We start from the raw sequence: 17,216 nt of genomic DNA on the forward strand, positions 1-17,216 counted from the left end.
ACATCATAATATATAAAGAGGACACCGCCCACGCGGTGGAGGATCCAACACTTTTTACTCACTTTGTTACTTTGCCTTGTTCTACTTTTGTTGCTTAATTGCTTAGCCCTGACCGGAGTTCTAGACCGGAACAATTTACATTTATCAGATTTAATTCTGACTATACTCAATTCTGATAAGATTCAATTTCAGTAACGCTGTCGCTGATCCAAAATCCAAACACACCTGCAGTCATATTCATAAAAAAATGAATGTAGCAGTAGTTGCATAATTTATAAACTATATATAGTACTTGTTTTATTTATCATCAACGCTTGTCCAATTCAAGTGCAGTCACATTGCCCACTTGTTTCTTTTAATTTATACATAACTTCCCGGTAACATGTATGCCTAGGTACTTGCTTTCATCCAAGGCTAAAATACCATAAGCCAACTTGACTTGACTTCAGTGTTCGCCTATAAAAATCTCTGCCTTGTTACTCATACGCCACAAGCCTCTTCTCCCACACTTCCCTTAATAGTAATATAGAGTAAATTTCATAGCTAGCAAAAATGTTTGGTACCAAGCGCAAAAAAATCAAGGGCACAGTAGTGGTTATGCCCATAAATGTATTGGACTGCAACGCCATAACGACTATCACTAGGGGCGGTGTTCGAGGCATTGCTAAGGGTGTCAAGAGCCTCGCCGTCGACTTGGCCGGCCATGCATACGATGGTGCCCACGCCATCCTCAGCCGCGACATCGCTATACAGTTGATCAGTGCCACCAATAGTTATGGTTTGTTCTCTTTTAATTTAACTCTAATCCTTCTTCCACCATTGCTTAAATATTTCTTCTTTCCCAGTTTTGGATAATCGTGTTTTTTATTCTGCTATTAATGGACGCCTAAAGATATGTTTTGTTAAAAATAATTGAGTGATTTTTTTTATAGGCAAATGTTAGTAGTTAGTAAATTAGTACAAATGATTTCTCCTCAGGGTTTGAACCCTGACCCTTCACCTGTAATTACTATGTGAGCTACCCACCCACCTATTGAGTGGTAAAAGGTAATTGAATAAGCGAATAAGTTGTACCAAAAAAAGAATATGCAGTAGCCTAGCCTCTTCGTTGCCATCTTCATTTTAGGTGGAGTATTGATACATAAATCTTTTGTGGTTTGGAGGGTAGCTAGGATAAAAAATTCGTGAACCATATCCTAATGTAATATGCTATTTGATACGGTAGTATGATAAGACATTTTTTTAAAAGTCAAATAAAATTAAAGAAGCATAAGAGATGCTTCAACCCAAATATAACGATTGGTGCGTCAGCATGATAAAATAACAGAATTCTATTCATTATCATATCTCGTTCATCATGTGTAAAACTTATCATGAAGGGAGTTGAGTTAGAACCCAACAAGACATGATACGAATCTTCTATTCCCTTTTCATTGTCATCATAAATCTATTTATTTTAATTTTTATATTTTTTATAATTTATAATATATTTTTTTGGTTAAAAGAGGGAAAATAATAATAATAATAATGATTTATAATATATTAATTTATGAATGTAAAAATATTAATTTTATTATTTTTCGAATATTTTTAGTTTCTAATACTAAGTTAAAATTATTAAGTTACTCATATAAATTTATAAAAAGTGAACTAATTTATAAATGATGAATATATAGATTTTACTCATGAAAATAGACAAATTCTTCCATTATCACTGGTTAACATTATTGTTTTTTTTGAAAGCAAAAGGATAAATATATATATATATATATATATTGGGTTTGTTAACTTACTCCCACTTGTTATTTAGAAGGAGTAAGTTAACATTCAACACCTTTTCTGTTGGACAAAAAACTCCATCAATTTTTTCTTAAAGAAAACTAACTTCAGGGCTATTCATGTAATTCAATTTTATTTAAATTTTAAAATTAACCATTTCTCTCTACTCATTAATTTCAAATTAAAGTGACTTTCTCCGTCTTTTACCTCTTCAACTCTTTTAAGAAAAAAAAAAAACCTCTGCAACATTAACTCAAAATCTCAAAATTTCTCGGTCTCCTTCATGGTCTCACTCTTCCTGTCAATCCCAGCAAACAAAATCAAATTACGTTTTTTTTTAATGTAAAATCAAATTACGTTAACATATCGAACGTAACTTTGGGGAATTTGGATCCTCTCCTGCAATATTTCTCTCCTGCTCCCTCCTGCAGTATTTTGGACCATTGGATTAATCTAATGGTAAAAACTAAATGGGTCTCTAACAAAGGGAAAAAAATATGAGCAAGTTCCAGCGATATATTTTCCTTGTCGGTGACGGCGTCAAGACACTCACCCCTCCTTTCATCGCTGTTATGGTCATCTTTGGCGGGGATCTTGCTGGTCTGGTGATCATCATCATCCACGACCTTCGCTCCTCAACCACTACCTCACCCACATATGTTCCAAGCACCATGATTGTTTATCCAACTTAGCCAGATTCATTATCAAGTTATAGCACATACACTGCTATTCAATTTCTGAAATCGCATACAAAAATTGGTATTGACACCTTGTTGGAAATGTGTGCAGAAATTGGTGAATGAGTTGCTGCACAAAACGTGTTTGATGAAATGCCCCAGTCAAACTCTAATACATCACCCATTTCAAAATTCATAAGATCCCCAATTCCACACTCATACCACTGCTATGCAATTTCATTTTAGAAGGAGTGGGAGCACGCTGACGGCAAAGTAGAAGTGGTAGTTGGGGATGAGGAAGAAACCGTTAGGAACTGGGAATCTGGGATGACATGATGATGGCAGTAGGAGAGGAAGGGGTTTTATTATTATTTTAATGTGTGACATGTGAACCGTTGGATTCATCCAATGATCCAAAATGCTGCAGGAGGGAGATGGAGAGAGCATAGTGCTGGAGAGGATCCGGACTCAACTTTGGGGAAGAAAAAGAAACTGAACGTGGTTTATTTTTAATGACAGAACGTGGCTTTGCCTTTGAGGAGGTTACATTTTTTAAATTAATTTAAAAATAAGACTGAAATGAAAATTACAATGAAGCCCTTAATCTTGTGTTGTTTTTCTAACTTTTAAGAGTTCAATGATTTGGTTTTTTAGTCAATAAAAAAAGGTGTTAGTTGTTAACTTACTCCTTCACAAAATCAAGTGAGTGTAAGTTAATAGCCCCCATATATATATATAAGAGAACTGAGGTCAAAGCTCAGGAAAAGCAGGGGAAAATATGATTAGTACATTAAAAAAACTAATCATTGATCACTATACTCAGTCCCAAAGAAAACAACCAAGAAAAGCCCAAAAAAATCCTAATCCATCGAAAGAACCTATCAACACCCAAAAAGAATCTCAGGCAAGCCAACAAGACCCCTCTAATCAACATTGACTAAGCCCACGAGAACTAATATTAGCTGTTATGCCTTGGAGAGCCTCGTCTTCAGAGCAAGAAAGAGACAAACCTAGTCGAACCCCTAAGGCCAAAGCCGCTCTCGCCCGCGTCATAACACCCAAAGCTCCCTTGACCCTTTGAGAGTAAAAAACCACCAATTGTTTCTATGAAGAATCCAAAACGCCCTCCCCCGAACTTCGGACGGAAGACCTCTCATGCACCAAAACCATAGACGAACTCACCCGTTTCCTTGGTCGCCCACGGGGGTGAGAAGCCTTCACAAAAGAGCAACGACCGTTAGAAGTCCCTTCCCAAGGTCAAACAACATTATTGTGTTACTTATATTACAATTATAGAACAATAAACTAATTATTTACTAAGAGTAAAATAGACTACTCACTTATAAATATTGATTTATTAATAAATATACATTAATTTTCTCTCCTCACGTGCTATTACATACTTACTTAAAATTATTTCTCAGTTATACTTTTTTTAATAATTTCAATTTATTCTAATTTTAAAAAAAAATTGATAAGAATTTAAGTTTTTTTTTAATTTTTATTGTTTATCACTTCTACTACTAAATTAAGATTAATTACTTACTTATATAATTCTAAATCAAAGAGACTAATTAATAAAAATAATTTAATTTTAGTTACTTTTGAAGCATAGACTAATTTATAAAAAAATTAATAGATTAATTTCTCCTTAAAAAAGTTTAATTTAGAAAAATAGTATGTACTCTTTTCTTCAAATGGAAGTTTCATTTATTTTTCACTATTGATATCATATCCTATTTTAGTATTATTATTCAGATCACATCAAACACATGATATAAATAATGAGAAATAAATGAACTTTTCATTCGAAAAAAGAGTATATGATATTTTTTAAAATTAAATTTTTCTAAATTAAATTTTAGGAGAAAAGTAAATCAGCCCCATAAAATTTGGGTCACGTGTGACTTAGTCCTTGATGTTGTAAAATATTGTGTACATAGATCTTAAACTTTTTAAAGTTTGTTAAAATAATCATTTTATTTAAAATTTTATTAACTTTATACATGATTTATTAATTACTCATGTTCAATTTCTAAGCTACCCTTGTTAATTACTCATGGTCTTTTCCCTTTTGTCTTTACTTTATTTCATCATTTTTTCTATATTGAAAAATAAATTACTTTATCATTTAATAATATTATTTTTAATGTCACGTTAAAAAAATTAATGTCTCTCATCGTTAGGATAGCTCAAGTGGCAGGAGCTTGGGGACATATGGGTTGGGTAGGGGAAGGTTCATGGATCGATTCCTTGTGGGTGTAATTTATCTTTCCGATGTACCAAAAAAATTATACACTATAATGACTTCATAATTACTGTCGCAATCTAACATATTCATTTATTTATGAAAAAAAAAGTATGTAATTAAATTAAGATTTGTGTTCTTAGATTTAATGTTAGGAATTACCTAATGTCAATTTATTACCATAATGTCTTTTTTTAAATGTTATTACCATAATGTTAGGAATTCACTATTTTTTAATTTCAAAAATATTAATGAGATAAATTAATTTAAAATTTAAAATATTTATGAGACACATTATTATTTCAAAATTTATGAATATATGCATAGTATATGATATCACCACCTTACATCATCAGGTTACTAAGAATAGTATAAAAAAGAAGTAAAGTAAGACCAGACAAAAATTGAGAGGATGTCACCTAAAAGAGTTGTCATTTTTAGTTTTGAAAATAGTTTATAGTTACGTCCTAACCACTCTAATTTTTTTGTTTGTTGATTTGTAGCAAATGGGAATGGGAAACTTGGAAAGGAAACGTATTTGAAGAAACGTCTTCCCTTGTTACCAACCTTGGGAGAGACGCGTGAGTCATACAAGATTAAATTTGATCACGATGCTGATATGGGAATTCCAGGAGCATTTTACATCAAAAGCTATATGCAAATTGAGTTCTTCCTTGTCAGTGTCACCCTCAAAAACATTCCCAATCTGGGAACAATTCACTTTGATTGTAACTCCTGGATTTACAACCATAAATTATACAAAAACATGCATCGCATTTTCTTTACCAATCATGTAAGCTCTGTGCCTAGCAGAGTACTTATTGAATTACTATAATGTTATTTTTCTTTGTAAATGCATGTACAAATTTAATCTAACCTTTTGTTTTGAAGACATATCTTCCAAGTCAAACACCAACAGCTCTAGTTAACTACAGAGAAGAAGAGTTGGAGAATCTAAGAGGAGATGGAACAGAAGAACGCAAATGTGAAAATATAATACTTGTGAAATATGAATTTATTATGTTATATATAACATTGTGTAATTTGCTAACTGTTTGATGAATAGCGATTTTTTTCTTTTTCTGTGGTTTATGAATTTTTGGTTCTCTGGTTATTTTGCTGGTATTTATCCTTTTATTTGATTCTCAACAGATTCTACTTCTGAGCAGCCATCTATTAGGATGTATATACCAAGAGATGAAAATTTTGGTCACTTGAAGTCATCAGACTTCCTTACATATGAAATAAAATCATTATCACAGAACTTGTGGCCTTTGTATAAATCTGTGATCTCTGATTTAAACTCTGCGCGAGATGAGTTTGATAGCTTTGATGAAGTGTGTCGACTATATGAAGGTGGAATTAAGCTGCATACAAGTATACTCAGTAAAATTAGCCCTTTACCAGTCCTTAAGGAAATCTTTCGCACAGATGGTGAAGATGTCCTCAAATTTCCACCACCTCATGTAATCAGAGGTAGATGTAATTTTGAAATTAGTGCATTTGTTAAATTAGTGCATTTGTTGAATTCATCCTGTTTGACAATGATTTCTTTTTCTTATTTTGTGCAGCTAGCAAGTCTGCATGGATGACTGATATTGAATTTGGACGACAGATGATTGCTGGTGTAAATCCTAATGTTATTCGATTGCTCCGAGTAAGTGCAAATGATATTTTTCTAATTGAGCATGTGAAATTGTTAATGTTAAATTCTTCTAGTGGATTCTAAAAAGAAGCACTATTTTTCATCTTCCCTCACATTCTTCTTTGATATGGCAGGAGTTCCCACCAAAAAGCAAGCTAGATGCTAGACTCTATGGTGATCAAACTAGTACATTAACAAAAGAACACTTGGAGATCAACCTGGGTGGACTCACAGTAGATAAGGTAATGATATAAACATTCTCCACTTAAAATGCCATATTCATTTGGGACTCAAAGCAAAAGAGCCAAGTGATTGAAATTAAATTTGTGGAACAGGCACTTGGTGCTAAGAGGTTATTCATACTAGATTACCATGACGCTTTCATGCCTTATTTGGAGAAGATAAACAAAATTGCAAAGGCTTATGCCACCAGGACAATCCTATTTTTGAAAGATGATGGGGCTTTAACACCACTTGCCATCGAGTTGAGTCTGCCACATCCAAATGGTGCTAAAAGCAAGGTCATCTTACCTGCCAACAAAGGTGCTGAAAGTACAATTTGGCTACTGGCCAAGGCTCATGTTATTGTGAATGACTCGGGCTATCATCAACTCATGAGCCATTGGTATGAACTCCACCAAATCAGAACTACATACGATATTAGTCTATGTATACATGACATGATTATTAATCTATATATTTTTTTCATGGGGCTCAAAGGCTAAATACTCATGCAGTGATGGAGCCATTCATCATAGCAACAAACAGACATCTCAGTGTCCTTCACCCGATTAATAAACTCTTATATCCTCATTACCGTGACACAATAAATATCAATGGACTTGCTCGGCAGTCCTTAATTAATGCAGGTGGCATTATAGAACAATCATTTTTGCCTGGACAATATTCTATGGAGATGTCTTCTGCAGTTTACCAGGATTGGGTTTTCACTGACCAAGCTTTACCAGCTGATCTTATTAACAGGTGATTTTTATTAAATAGACACTGCGAATATTACGAAAATGTTTTGTTAATAACAAATATCATGCTTGATTCAGAGGAATGGCAATTAAGGATCCCTCTGCCCCCTATGGTCTTCGCCTTGTTGTAAAGGACTACCCTTATGCTGTTGATGGACTTGAGATATGGGATGCTATTAAGACATGGGTTCTAGACTATGTGTCCTTATATTACTCGACAGATGATGAAATCCAGAAAGACACTGAACTACAAGATTGGTGGAAAGATGTTGTACAGAAGGGTCATGCTGACTTGAAAGACAAGGCATGGTGGCCTAAGATTCAAACTCTTGATGAGTTGGTTGAGTCGTGCTCTACTATCATATGGATTGCTTCAGCTCTTCATGCAGCTGTTAATTTTGGACAATATCCTTATGGAGGTTATATCCTGAACCGCCCAACACTGAGCAGGAGATTGATTCCGGAAAAAGGAACTCCAGAATATGATGAGATGGTGAAAAATCCTCAAAAGGCTTATTTAAGAACAATCACACCAAAGTTCAAGGCCCTGATTAATCTTTCAGTGATACAGGTATTGTCTAGGCATGCTTCTGATGAGGTCTACCTTGGACAGAGGGAAAACCCAAATTGGACATCCGATACAAGGGCATTACAAGCCTTGCAAAAGTTTGGAAGCAAGCTGGCTGAAGTTGAAGGAAAAATTGCAGGGAGGAACAGAGATTCAAGACTGAAAAACCGAACTGGGCCAGTTGAACTGCCCTACACTTTGCTCCTTCCTTCTAGTGTGGAAGGATTAACTTTCAGAGGAATTCCCAACAGTGTCTCTATTTAAATTAATTAGTGTATGGTTTCCTTATCTATCGTATTTCTTAGTAAAGTGACAATGCTTCTCTATGCTACATTTAGGACATGCACATCTTACAAAGCTATGTCACATTCTACAATGTTAATTCTAAGAAAATGTTATACTCCCACCGTCTCTAATTATAAGTTAGGCTTAAAAGCACATTTGGTCCCCTACAAATTTGAGTCGTGCAAAATTAGTCCCTAAACAATTAGAAGAAGGTTGAAGTTGAAGAATAGACAAAGTTCTGGAGATGAGGCACTTCTGGAAAAAAAAAAAAGAGGAAGTTTTCTTTTACGGTAATGTTGATGATGAAGAAAAGAGAAGGTTCTGGAGAATTTTTCTGTTTTGAAATATTTTACACACCTTCCTGTCTCTCCTACTAATCTATTTCTCTCTCTTCCAAGTCATTTAAAAAGCTTCACATATGGAAAAATCATTTGAAATCTAACAGAACGACTGAGTGTGGTAACAGAGGATAACATGGGGGACTAAAAATGCTAATAAAATTGTTTAGGGACTACTTTTTCATGACTCGAATTCGTGGGGGACTGATAGGTTTAGGAAGGTTTATACCAGAAGGGGAAGGGCTCGTGGGTTAAGTGACTAGAATATAAGGACTAATCTGTAATAAAGTGTTTAGCTGTTAGTGACAGCTGTTGCCAGCTGTGGCAGTTAGAATAGATATCAAGTATAAATAGGGAAATAGCTTAGAGAAGAAGTTATCGGAATTTTAGTGTTGAAAACCTGGTTGAGGAACCAGAGAGATCGTGGGATCTCTATGAAACCCTAGAATTCAGTGTTCTTCCCCAATTTCCCAATTCTCTTGTATTTTCCCCAATTTGGTAGTTCAGGTTCTGTGCATTCTCGATTGTACTCTGTTTTGGAATTCAATAAAGTTTCTGGAGATTACCAGTGTTATCACTGGTATCAGAGCACCATCCTGGTGCCTGAATCACGCGATTGTGCTACTCTGAATGGTCAAGACAAGAACCATGGCAAGAAGCGAGGGAAGCTGGAACCAGGAGCGAGAAGAATTGCGACAGGAAACCGAAGGTTTACGCACACGTCTGGAGCTGAATGAGGCGCGCACGAAGGTGGCTGAGGATCTCATTGCAGCGCTGCGAGCAAGGTTGGAGAATCACGATCGGGATTTCTCTGAGGAAGACGAAACCGATGGAAGAAGGAACAGAGAGGAGCGAAATCGAGTTCCTATCAAGAATCGATGGAGGAAATTGGAAATCCCAGTCTTTTCTGGATCTGATGCAGTTGGTTGGACTCAGAAATTGGAGCGTTATTTTGCTCTGAGGGAGGTAACTGAGGAAGAAAGGATGCAGGCAACTATGGTGGCTTTGGAAGGAAGAGCTCTCAGTTGGTTTCAATGGTGGGAGAGGTGCAATCCATCACCATCATGGGAAGCATTCAAATTGGCTGTGGTAAGAAGGTTCCAACCCTCTATGATACAAAATCCTTTTGAATTGTTGTTATCTTTGAAGCAAGTAGGTTCTTTAGATGATTACATTGATGACTTTGAAAAATATGCTGGAGCATTGAAAGAGATAGATCATGATTTCGTGAGAGGTATATTTTTGAATGGACTTAAGGAAGAAATTAAAGCTGAGGTTAGGCTTTTTGAGTTGCATACACTGGCTGAGGTCATTCAGAAGGCCATTCTTATTGAACAAAAGAATGTGGCTGTTTCCAAGAAAGGAGGTGGTTTTGTCAGGTCTGCCAATTCTTATAGACAGAATAACTACAATAAGGTGGTTACCATAGAACCACACAATAGCACAGAACAGAAACAAGACAGTGCAGGGAGTGCTGCTAGGAGTGGGTCAGGCAGTGAAATTGTGAAGGCTAGGGGAGGAGATTATAAACACTTGACTGCTGCAGAAATGAAAGAGAAAAGAGAAAAAAACCTGTGTTTTAGATGTGATGAGCCTTTTAGTAGGGATCACAAGTGTAAAAATAGGCATCTCAGAATGTTGATCATGGAGGAGGAAGATGACTTAGAGGGAGGGGAGTTTGAAGATGCTCTCTCAGGAGAATTCAATTCTTTACAACTTTCATTGTGCTCAATGGCTGGTTTTACCACTAGCAAGTCATGGAAGATGAAAGGCATTATTGAAGGTAGAGCAGTGGTTGTGCTAATTGATTGTGGAGCCTCACATAGCTTCATTTCCAAGAAACTAATTGGAGAAATGTTGCTGCCAGTGGCTAACACCCCATCTTTTACAGTGGAAGTAGGGGATGGACACAAGACCATGTGTAGGGGAAAGTGCTCTAAACTGAAGCTCATGATTCAGACCTTAGAGGTTATCCAAGACTTCTATCTTTTTGGTCTTAGTGGTGTTGACCTGGTGCTGGGGTTAGATTGGTTGGCTAGTTTGGGAGATATTAAGGCCAATTTTGGTAAGATGAGGTTGTCTCTCAGGAGAGGAGGACAATGGATCACCTTGGAGGGAGATCCTACTTTGACCAAATCTGAGTTGACCTATGGAGCACTTATGCAGGTCTTGTTGGAGGAAGGGGAAGGTTTAATGGTCCATTGTGAAAAGGGGACCAAAGGGGACAGGGAAGCTAGCACTGTTCCAGCAGATTTGTCAAAGGTTTTGGCTGCATTTGCTTCAGTTTTTCAAGATTCTCAGGGATTACCACCTAGGAGAAGGCATGACCATGCCATTCATCTGAAAGAGGGAGCTGAGATCCCAAATCTGAGGCCTTACAAATGTCCTCATTACCAAAAGAATGAGATAGAGAGGTTGGTGGCAGAAATGCTAGAGGCTGGGGTCATAAGGCCAAGTGTGAGTCCTTACTCTAGTCCCATTATCTTGGTTAAAAAGAAGGATGGAGGGTGGAGGTTCTGTGTGGATTTCAGGGCTCTTAATAAGATCACCATTCCCAACAAATTTCCTATTCCAATCATTGAGGAGTTGTTGGATGAGATTGGGGGAGCTAAGGTGTTTTCCAAGCTAGATTTAAAATCCGGATACCACCAAATCAGGATGAAGGAAGAGGATATAGAAAAGACAGCTTTTAGAACACATGAAGGGCATTATGAATTTCTGGTCATGCCTTTTGGGCTTACTAATGCACCATCTACGTTTCAAGCCCTCATGAATGAAGTTCTTAAGCCTTATTTGAGGAAGTTTGCTCTAGTGTTTTTTGATGACATTTTGGTTTACAGCCCTGATATGTCTTCTCATGCCAATCACCTACAACAAGTCTTGGCTCTTCTAGAAAAGAATTCACTCACAGCAAACCGAAAGAAGTGCACATTTGGTCAGCAGAGTTTGGAATACCTGGGCCATATTATTTCAGGGGAGGGCGTAGCAGCAGATCAATCCAAGGTTGAAGCTATGAAGGATTGGCCTATTCCCAAAGACATTAAGGGATTGAGGGGTTTTTTGGGTTTAACCGGTTATTATAGACGGTTTGTGCGGGATTATGGAAAGATTGCTAAGCCCTTGACTGAACTTTTGAAGAAAGATGGGTTTAAGTGGTCCCAAACTGCTTTGGAGGCTTTTAATCTGTTGAAAGCAGCCATGATCAACCTTCCTTTGTTAGCAGTACCTGATTTTACTAAACAATTTGTGGTGGAAACAGATGCCTCTAGTAAAGGACTTGGTGCTGTCCTCATGCAAGAAGGTAGACCTCTAGCCTTTTGGAGTCATGGCCTCTCACAAAGGGCACAACAGAAATCAGTTTATGAAAGGGAGCTTATGGCTTTAGTGCAAGCAATACAAAAATGGAGACACTATCTCATGGGAAGGCATTTTGTAATCAAAACTGATCAAAGGAGTTTGAAGTTTCTAAATGACCAAAGGCTGTTTTCTGATGAGCAGTTTAAGTGGGCTGTGAAGTTAGTGGGTTTGGATTTTGAAATCCAATATAAACCAGGAAGTGAGAATTCTGTGGCTGATGCACTTTCTAGAAAAATGATGTACTCAGCCCTCTCTATTCTTACTACTGCTGAGAAAGATGATTGGAATTTAGAGTTACACCAGGATCCCAAATTAGCTAAAGTGATTCAGGATCTGCTGATTTCTCCTACAGCTCATAAGGGGTTCAGTTTCAAGAAGGGAATTTTATACTACAAAGATAGATTGGTGTTGTCCAAAAACTCCAACAAGATTCCATTGATCATGTCTGAGTGCCATGACACTCCAATGGGGGGTCATTCTGGCCATTTTAGGACTTATAAGAAGATTGCTAGCTTTCTTTTTTGGGAGGGCTTGAAATCAGATATCAGAAAATTTGTTGAAGCTTGTGACATTTGTCAAAGACAGAAGTACTCTACATTAGCTCCTGGAGGATTACTACAACCACTTCCTATTCTCACTCAAGTATGGATGGATGTGTCCATGGACTTTGTTGGTGGACTTCCCCGAGTCAAAGGCAAAGATACTATATTAGTGGTAGTGGATAGACTGTCCAAGTTTGCTCATTTCTTTGCGTTGGGGCATCCCTTCTCAGCTAAGGATGTAGCCTTGGTGTTCATCAAAGAGGTGGTGAAATTACATGGTTTCCCTACAACCATAGTTTCTGATCGAGATCCTTTGTTCCTTAGTCAGTTTTGGAAAGAGATGTTCAGAATGGCTGGCACACAACTGAAAATGAGTACTTCTTATCACCCTCAAACCGATGGCCAAACAGAGGTGGTCAATAGGTGCCTTGAAACTTATCTCAGAGATAGATGGTGCAGCGGATAAAGATAGAGAGAAGAGAAAAGCACACAAGTATTTTATCCTGGTTCACTTGATAAATCCCTCAAGCTAATCCAGTCCACCCGTTAAGGTGATTTCTTCCTTCTTAGAATGAAGGCAATCCACTAATCAGATAATTGTTACAACTGCACTTGAAACCTACAAGTGACTAACAATACACTGACTTAGCTATCACTAAGATTCACTCTCTTAGTCTTCTCTAGGATTCGATCAACCTTGATCTCCTAAAGGAATCACCACTAAGATTCACTCTCTTAGACTTCTTAAGGATACTGACCTACCCGGTCCCTTAAGGAAAATCAAACAACTGTTTGAGGTTGGTGTTTACAAAGGTTTGCTTCTAAATAAGCTGAGTGTAAACTAAATAAGAACAGATGAAGAAAGTAGAGGCTTGAATCTTTTCTTGTATTGCAGCTCTTTGTTTTCTCTCTTAGTCTTCTTCTTTTCTTCAGCCTTTTATAGTCCAAGGTGCAAAGGATATTTCTGTTGAGAGAATATGACCGTTGGAGGGCATTTCTGGAACTTCCAGAACCTGCTGTGGCTGAACCTTGGTAGGTAGGCTTTTCAGAATAGTACACTGCTCTTGTACTTCTAGATAGAGACATTTGCCTTTAACCATTGACTTCTGATCAGAGTTATGCTTCGTGTTGGAACTTGTGAAGCTTGGTGATCAGAGTCAGAGGGATGCTTGGATCCTCTGACCTTCGTAACTTCTGCTTCTGGACCTTCAGAGCTTCTGAACCTTTAGAGCCTCTGGTCCCTCAGAGCTTCTGGTCTTCAGATCTTCTGATCCTCAGATCTTCTGATCCTCTGATCTTCTGATCCTCTGATCCTCAGATCCTCTGATCTTCAGATCCTCTGATCCTCAGATCCTCTGATCTTCAGAACTTCTGACGAATATATCTTCTGGTGTCAGAATCAGAACCTGTTTGTCAAAACACTCAAGACAAACATTAGAGTATCATAGTTGTTCATCCACAAATAAATACTTGTTATCATCAAAACATAGAGTTGTACCACATGACCAAATCTTGATCTTACAATCTCCCCCTTTTTGATGATGACAAAACCATGTATTTTGATGAGCAACTCTAAACAAATAAACTGAATACACTCAGAGTATAAGGTATCAGAGTTAAAACTTATCCTGATGTGTATAGTTTATCTTGCTCCTTCTGAATCCAAGACTCGTGCTTGATTCTGAGCTAAGCTCCCCCTGAATCTAATACTTAATATCAACGTTAGTAATATCTAGATTCTGAGCTAAATAATATAGGAGTTGTCAAGATACTATAGGTTCTCCCCCTTTTTGTCATAAGCAAAAAGAATGAAGGTGGAAATCAAAAAAAAAATAGTAAGAGCATAAGACGAAATACTCCCCCTCAGAAGGAATACCAAGGGATACTTGGCTGCTGATTAGTGTATCTTCTGATGAGAGCAGAAGTGTGGTTCTGGTGACATCTCCGTTCTGGACAAAATTTCATCTTCAGATACTTCAGAATGAGAAGCTATGAACCTACTCTTCTTCTGATGACGCAAGTCAGAAGTTGTATTAGCATCTTCTGATGTTGTTGCTTCTGGTTTGACAAGTTCTGAGTCTTTGTTTCTATCTGAAACAGTCATGCTCATCTCTACAAGCTTTTTCAGCTAGCTTTGACTTGTCAGAGTCAAGCCTTCTCAGAGCGCTTCAGCTCATGACATTTCAGTATGCTGATGAGTTCTTCTAAACTCATATGCTCAACATCTCTTGTGAGCTCTATTGAAGTCACCAAGGGCATCCAGCTTTCAGGAAGACATCTGATGACCCTTATGACATGATCTTTAGTTGTGTAGCTCTTGTTGAGAGGTCGTATTCCAGCTACGAGCGACTGAAATCTGGAAAACATATCCTCAATGGATTCGTTAGGTTCCATGATGAAGGATTCATATTTCTGGATCAAGGACAGCGCCTTTGATTCTTTCACCTTCTTGTTTCCTTCATGTGTCATCTTTAAGGAATCAATGATACACTTAGCGGAATCACGATCAGTAATTTTCTCATATTCTTCATATGAAATGGCACTTTGCAGAATAGCTCTTGATCTGTGATGATCTCTGAACTCCTTCTTTTGATCTACACTCATCTTCTTCCTTGGGATCTTTACACCATGTACATCAACAGGAGGGGTGTAGCCATCAACAACAAAATCCCAAAGATCAGGATCAAAGCCAAGAAAGAAGCTTTTGATTCTGTCTTTCCAGAAATCAAATCTCTGACCATCAAAGATAGGTGGTCTTGCACTGTATTGATATTTGCTTGTAGTAGTGGTGGAATCCATGAGTTTTTCACACTGGCCCGGATCTACTGAACACTGTTAAGTGTGGTAATCAGAACTTGTTTACTTTAAATCTTAAGGGGAAAGTTTTTATATTCAAAACTCTATTCAACCCCCCCTTCTAGTCGTTTTTCATACCTTTAATTGGTATCAGAGCCAGGTCCCGTGTTCGAATCCCACGGAAGGCATGCTGTGCAGCTAGTTTGGCTGGCAGGTGCTGGGGGGGGGGATTGTTGGGTCCAGGTGGGCCAACATCCTGCCTGCAGGTAGCATTCGAAACGGGGCGCTGTCTGCTACGCTATAAGAAATAACGTTGCGCCCTCACTAACACCAATTGGTTTTGGCGTAGTGGTAAGCGCGTGATCCTACAGGGACACTCTTCCCTCTTGTGATAATTCTTGGGAATCAGCTGCAAGAATTCAAGACATATTTCCCCTGTTTCCCCTTGAGGACAAGGTTCGACTTTTAGGGGGGAGTATTGATAGGTTTAGGAAGGTTTATACCAGAAGGGGAAGGGCTCGTGGGTTAAGTGACTAGAATATAAGGACTAATCTGTAATAAAGTGTTTAGCTGTTAGTGACAGCTGTTGCCAGCTGTGGCAGTTAGAATAGATATCAAGTATAAATAGGGAAATAGCTTAGAGAAGAAGTTATCGGAATTTTAGTATTGAAAACCTGATTGAGGAACCAGAGAGATCGTGGGATCTCTATGAAACCCTAGAATTCAGTGTTCTTCCCCAATTTCCCAATTCTCTTGTATTTTCCCCAATTTGGTAGTTCAGGTTCTGTGCATTCTCGATTGTACTCTGTTTTGGAATTCAATAAAGTTTCTGGAGATTACCAGTGTTATCAGGGACCAAATGTGCTTTTAAGCCTATAAGTTAATATTGAAACCTTTGTGCGGATAGCTCTTTCATACTCTTTGTTGAGATTCTTGATCTCATTGACCTACCTCTTTCAAATAGAGAGTTAGTTCACTCGGTATAGTCTCACGGTGATGGAGTTTGAAGCAGGTCCTTTGTCAGGTTTATGGAGTGTGTTGCGCTCTCTAGTTTGCGGCTACGAGTATGACATATGTGCAGTTTGGCTATCTGCTCGATGTCTCCTTTTACAGCTTCTGGCAAGCTGCTCTCGTGTGCCATGGCTGGTGCCTGGTGGGTGGAGGCTCCAAGTTCTGTATGCTTCTGGAATAGGACTCTTGCTTGAGAACTTTAGTGAGACTCTCTTTTGGCTTTCTAATCTCCAGGTGGTGTTTAGTGTTGTTTTATTTTCTTTGTCTCATGTTTTCCTGTTTTTGATGTTTTTTTTTTGTTGCTTTCCGGTTGCTTTTGTAATAAGTGCTCTCATGATACTTTTACTTTGTATCTTGACTTCATTAATAAATTGCTTCTTCTTTAAAAAAAAAAATTAAGATTGAAACCTATGTGGTCGTATCATTAAATATAAGCTAATTATGCAAAAGTTAATTTTTTCCTATATTTGTTCCTGTATTTATTGGTTTTCAATTCCAAAATTTTGAAATTGAAATTCACTCTTCTTCTCTTTCCTCCTAGTACTAACCAGACCACTTAAATAGGGGTAAATATGAAAGACTGTACAATTTTTTTAAAAATAAATGCATCAATTAAGACTTTCTTCATAAGTGTGATTTTTACAATTTTAGCTTATAATTAGAAACGGATGGAGTAATTTATTGGTATTCTACCATCCTTTTAATGAAAGGAATCTCTAAAATTATCACCCTTTTACATACCTTCACCATCCCCTTTTTTATTTTACAACATTTCATTTGTAGAATGTATAATTTTGTACTCTTCAATTAAGATTGCGGCATATATTTTACATGTTGGGCTTTGCTGCATGGAATGAAATCCATTAGCCTTTGTCCAAAAAAAAATTGTGTTAAACTTCATGTGCGCTCGTCTATTTATATTTTCATCTCCATTATGGTTGTTCTTGATAAGAACCCTAGGTACTAGGTCAACCAAGGCTAAGCGGCCGG

At 37.3% G+C, this 17,216-nt stretch overlaps 1 protein-coding gene across 6 annotated transcripts; it reads left to right on the forward strand.

The window, feature by feature from the left end:
• The first annotated feature begins 453 nt into the window (after positions 1-453).
• On the forward strand, positions 454-8,301 carry LOC130746510 (seed linoleate 9S-lipoxygenase-like). 6 transcript variants are annotated; one of them, XM_057599154.1, is made up of 10 exons: positions 652-778; positions 2,569-2,998; positions 5,208-5,497; positions 5,596-5,689; positions 5,857-6,180; positions 6,276-6,361; positions 6,484-6,591; positions 6,685-6,974; positions 7,070-7,333; positions 7,408-8,301. In XM_057599154.1, exons 3-10 carry the CDS (start codon positions 5,324-5,326, stop codon positions 8,159-8,161), a joined length of 2,094 nt encoding a protein of 697 aa, XP_057455137.1. In that variant the 5' UTR covers positions 652-778; positions 2,569-2,998; positions 5,208-5,323; the 3' UTR covers positions 8,162-8,301. The 6 variants fall into 6 exon arrangements, with proteins under 6 accessions (XP_057455134.1, XP_057455135.1, XP_057455136.1 ...); XM_057599156.1 differs by having other exon boundaries at positions 5,208-5,432; XM_057599151.1 differs by lacking the exon at positions 2,569-2,998 and having other exon boundaries at positions 454-778.
• Positions 8,302-17,216: the final 8,915 nt, after the last annotated feature.

The sequence above is a fragment of the Lotus japonicus genome, chromosome 3, assembly GCF_012489685.1.
Source record: "Lotus japonicus ecotype B-129 chromosome 3, LjGifu_v1.2".
In the NCBI taxonomy this organism is placed as follows: domain Eukaryota; kingdom Viridiplantae; phylum Streptophyta; class Magnoliopsida; order Fabales; family Fabaceae; genus Lotus; species Lotus japonicus.

Coding starts and splice junctions, on each gene's coding strand:
- LOC130746510 (XM_057599151.1), top strand. CDS start 553: ATGTTTGGTACCAAGCGCAAAAAAATCAAGGGCACAGTAGTGGTTATG. Junction 779..5,207: donor CAGTGCCACCAATAGTTATG/GTTTGTTCTCTT, acceptor GTTGATTTGTAG/CAAATGGGAATGGGAAACTT. Junction 6,181..6,275: donor ACCACCTCATGTAATCAGAG/GTAGATGTAATT, acceptor TATTTTGTGCAG/CTAGCAAGTCTGCATGGATG.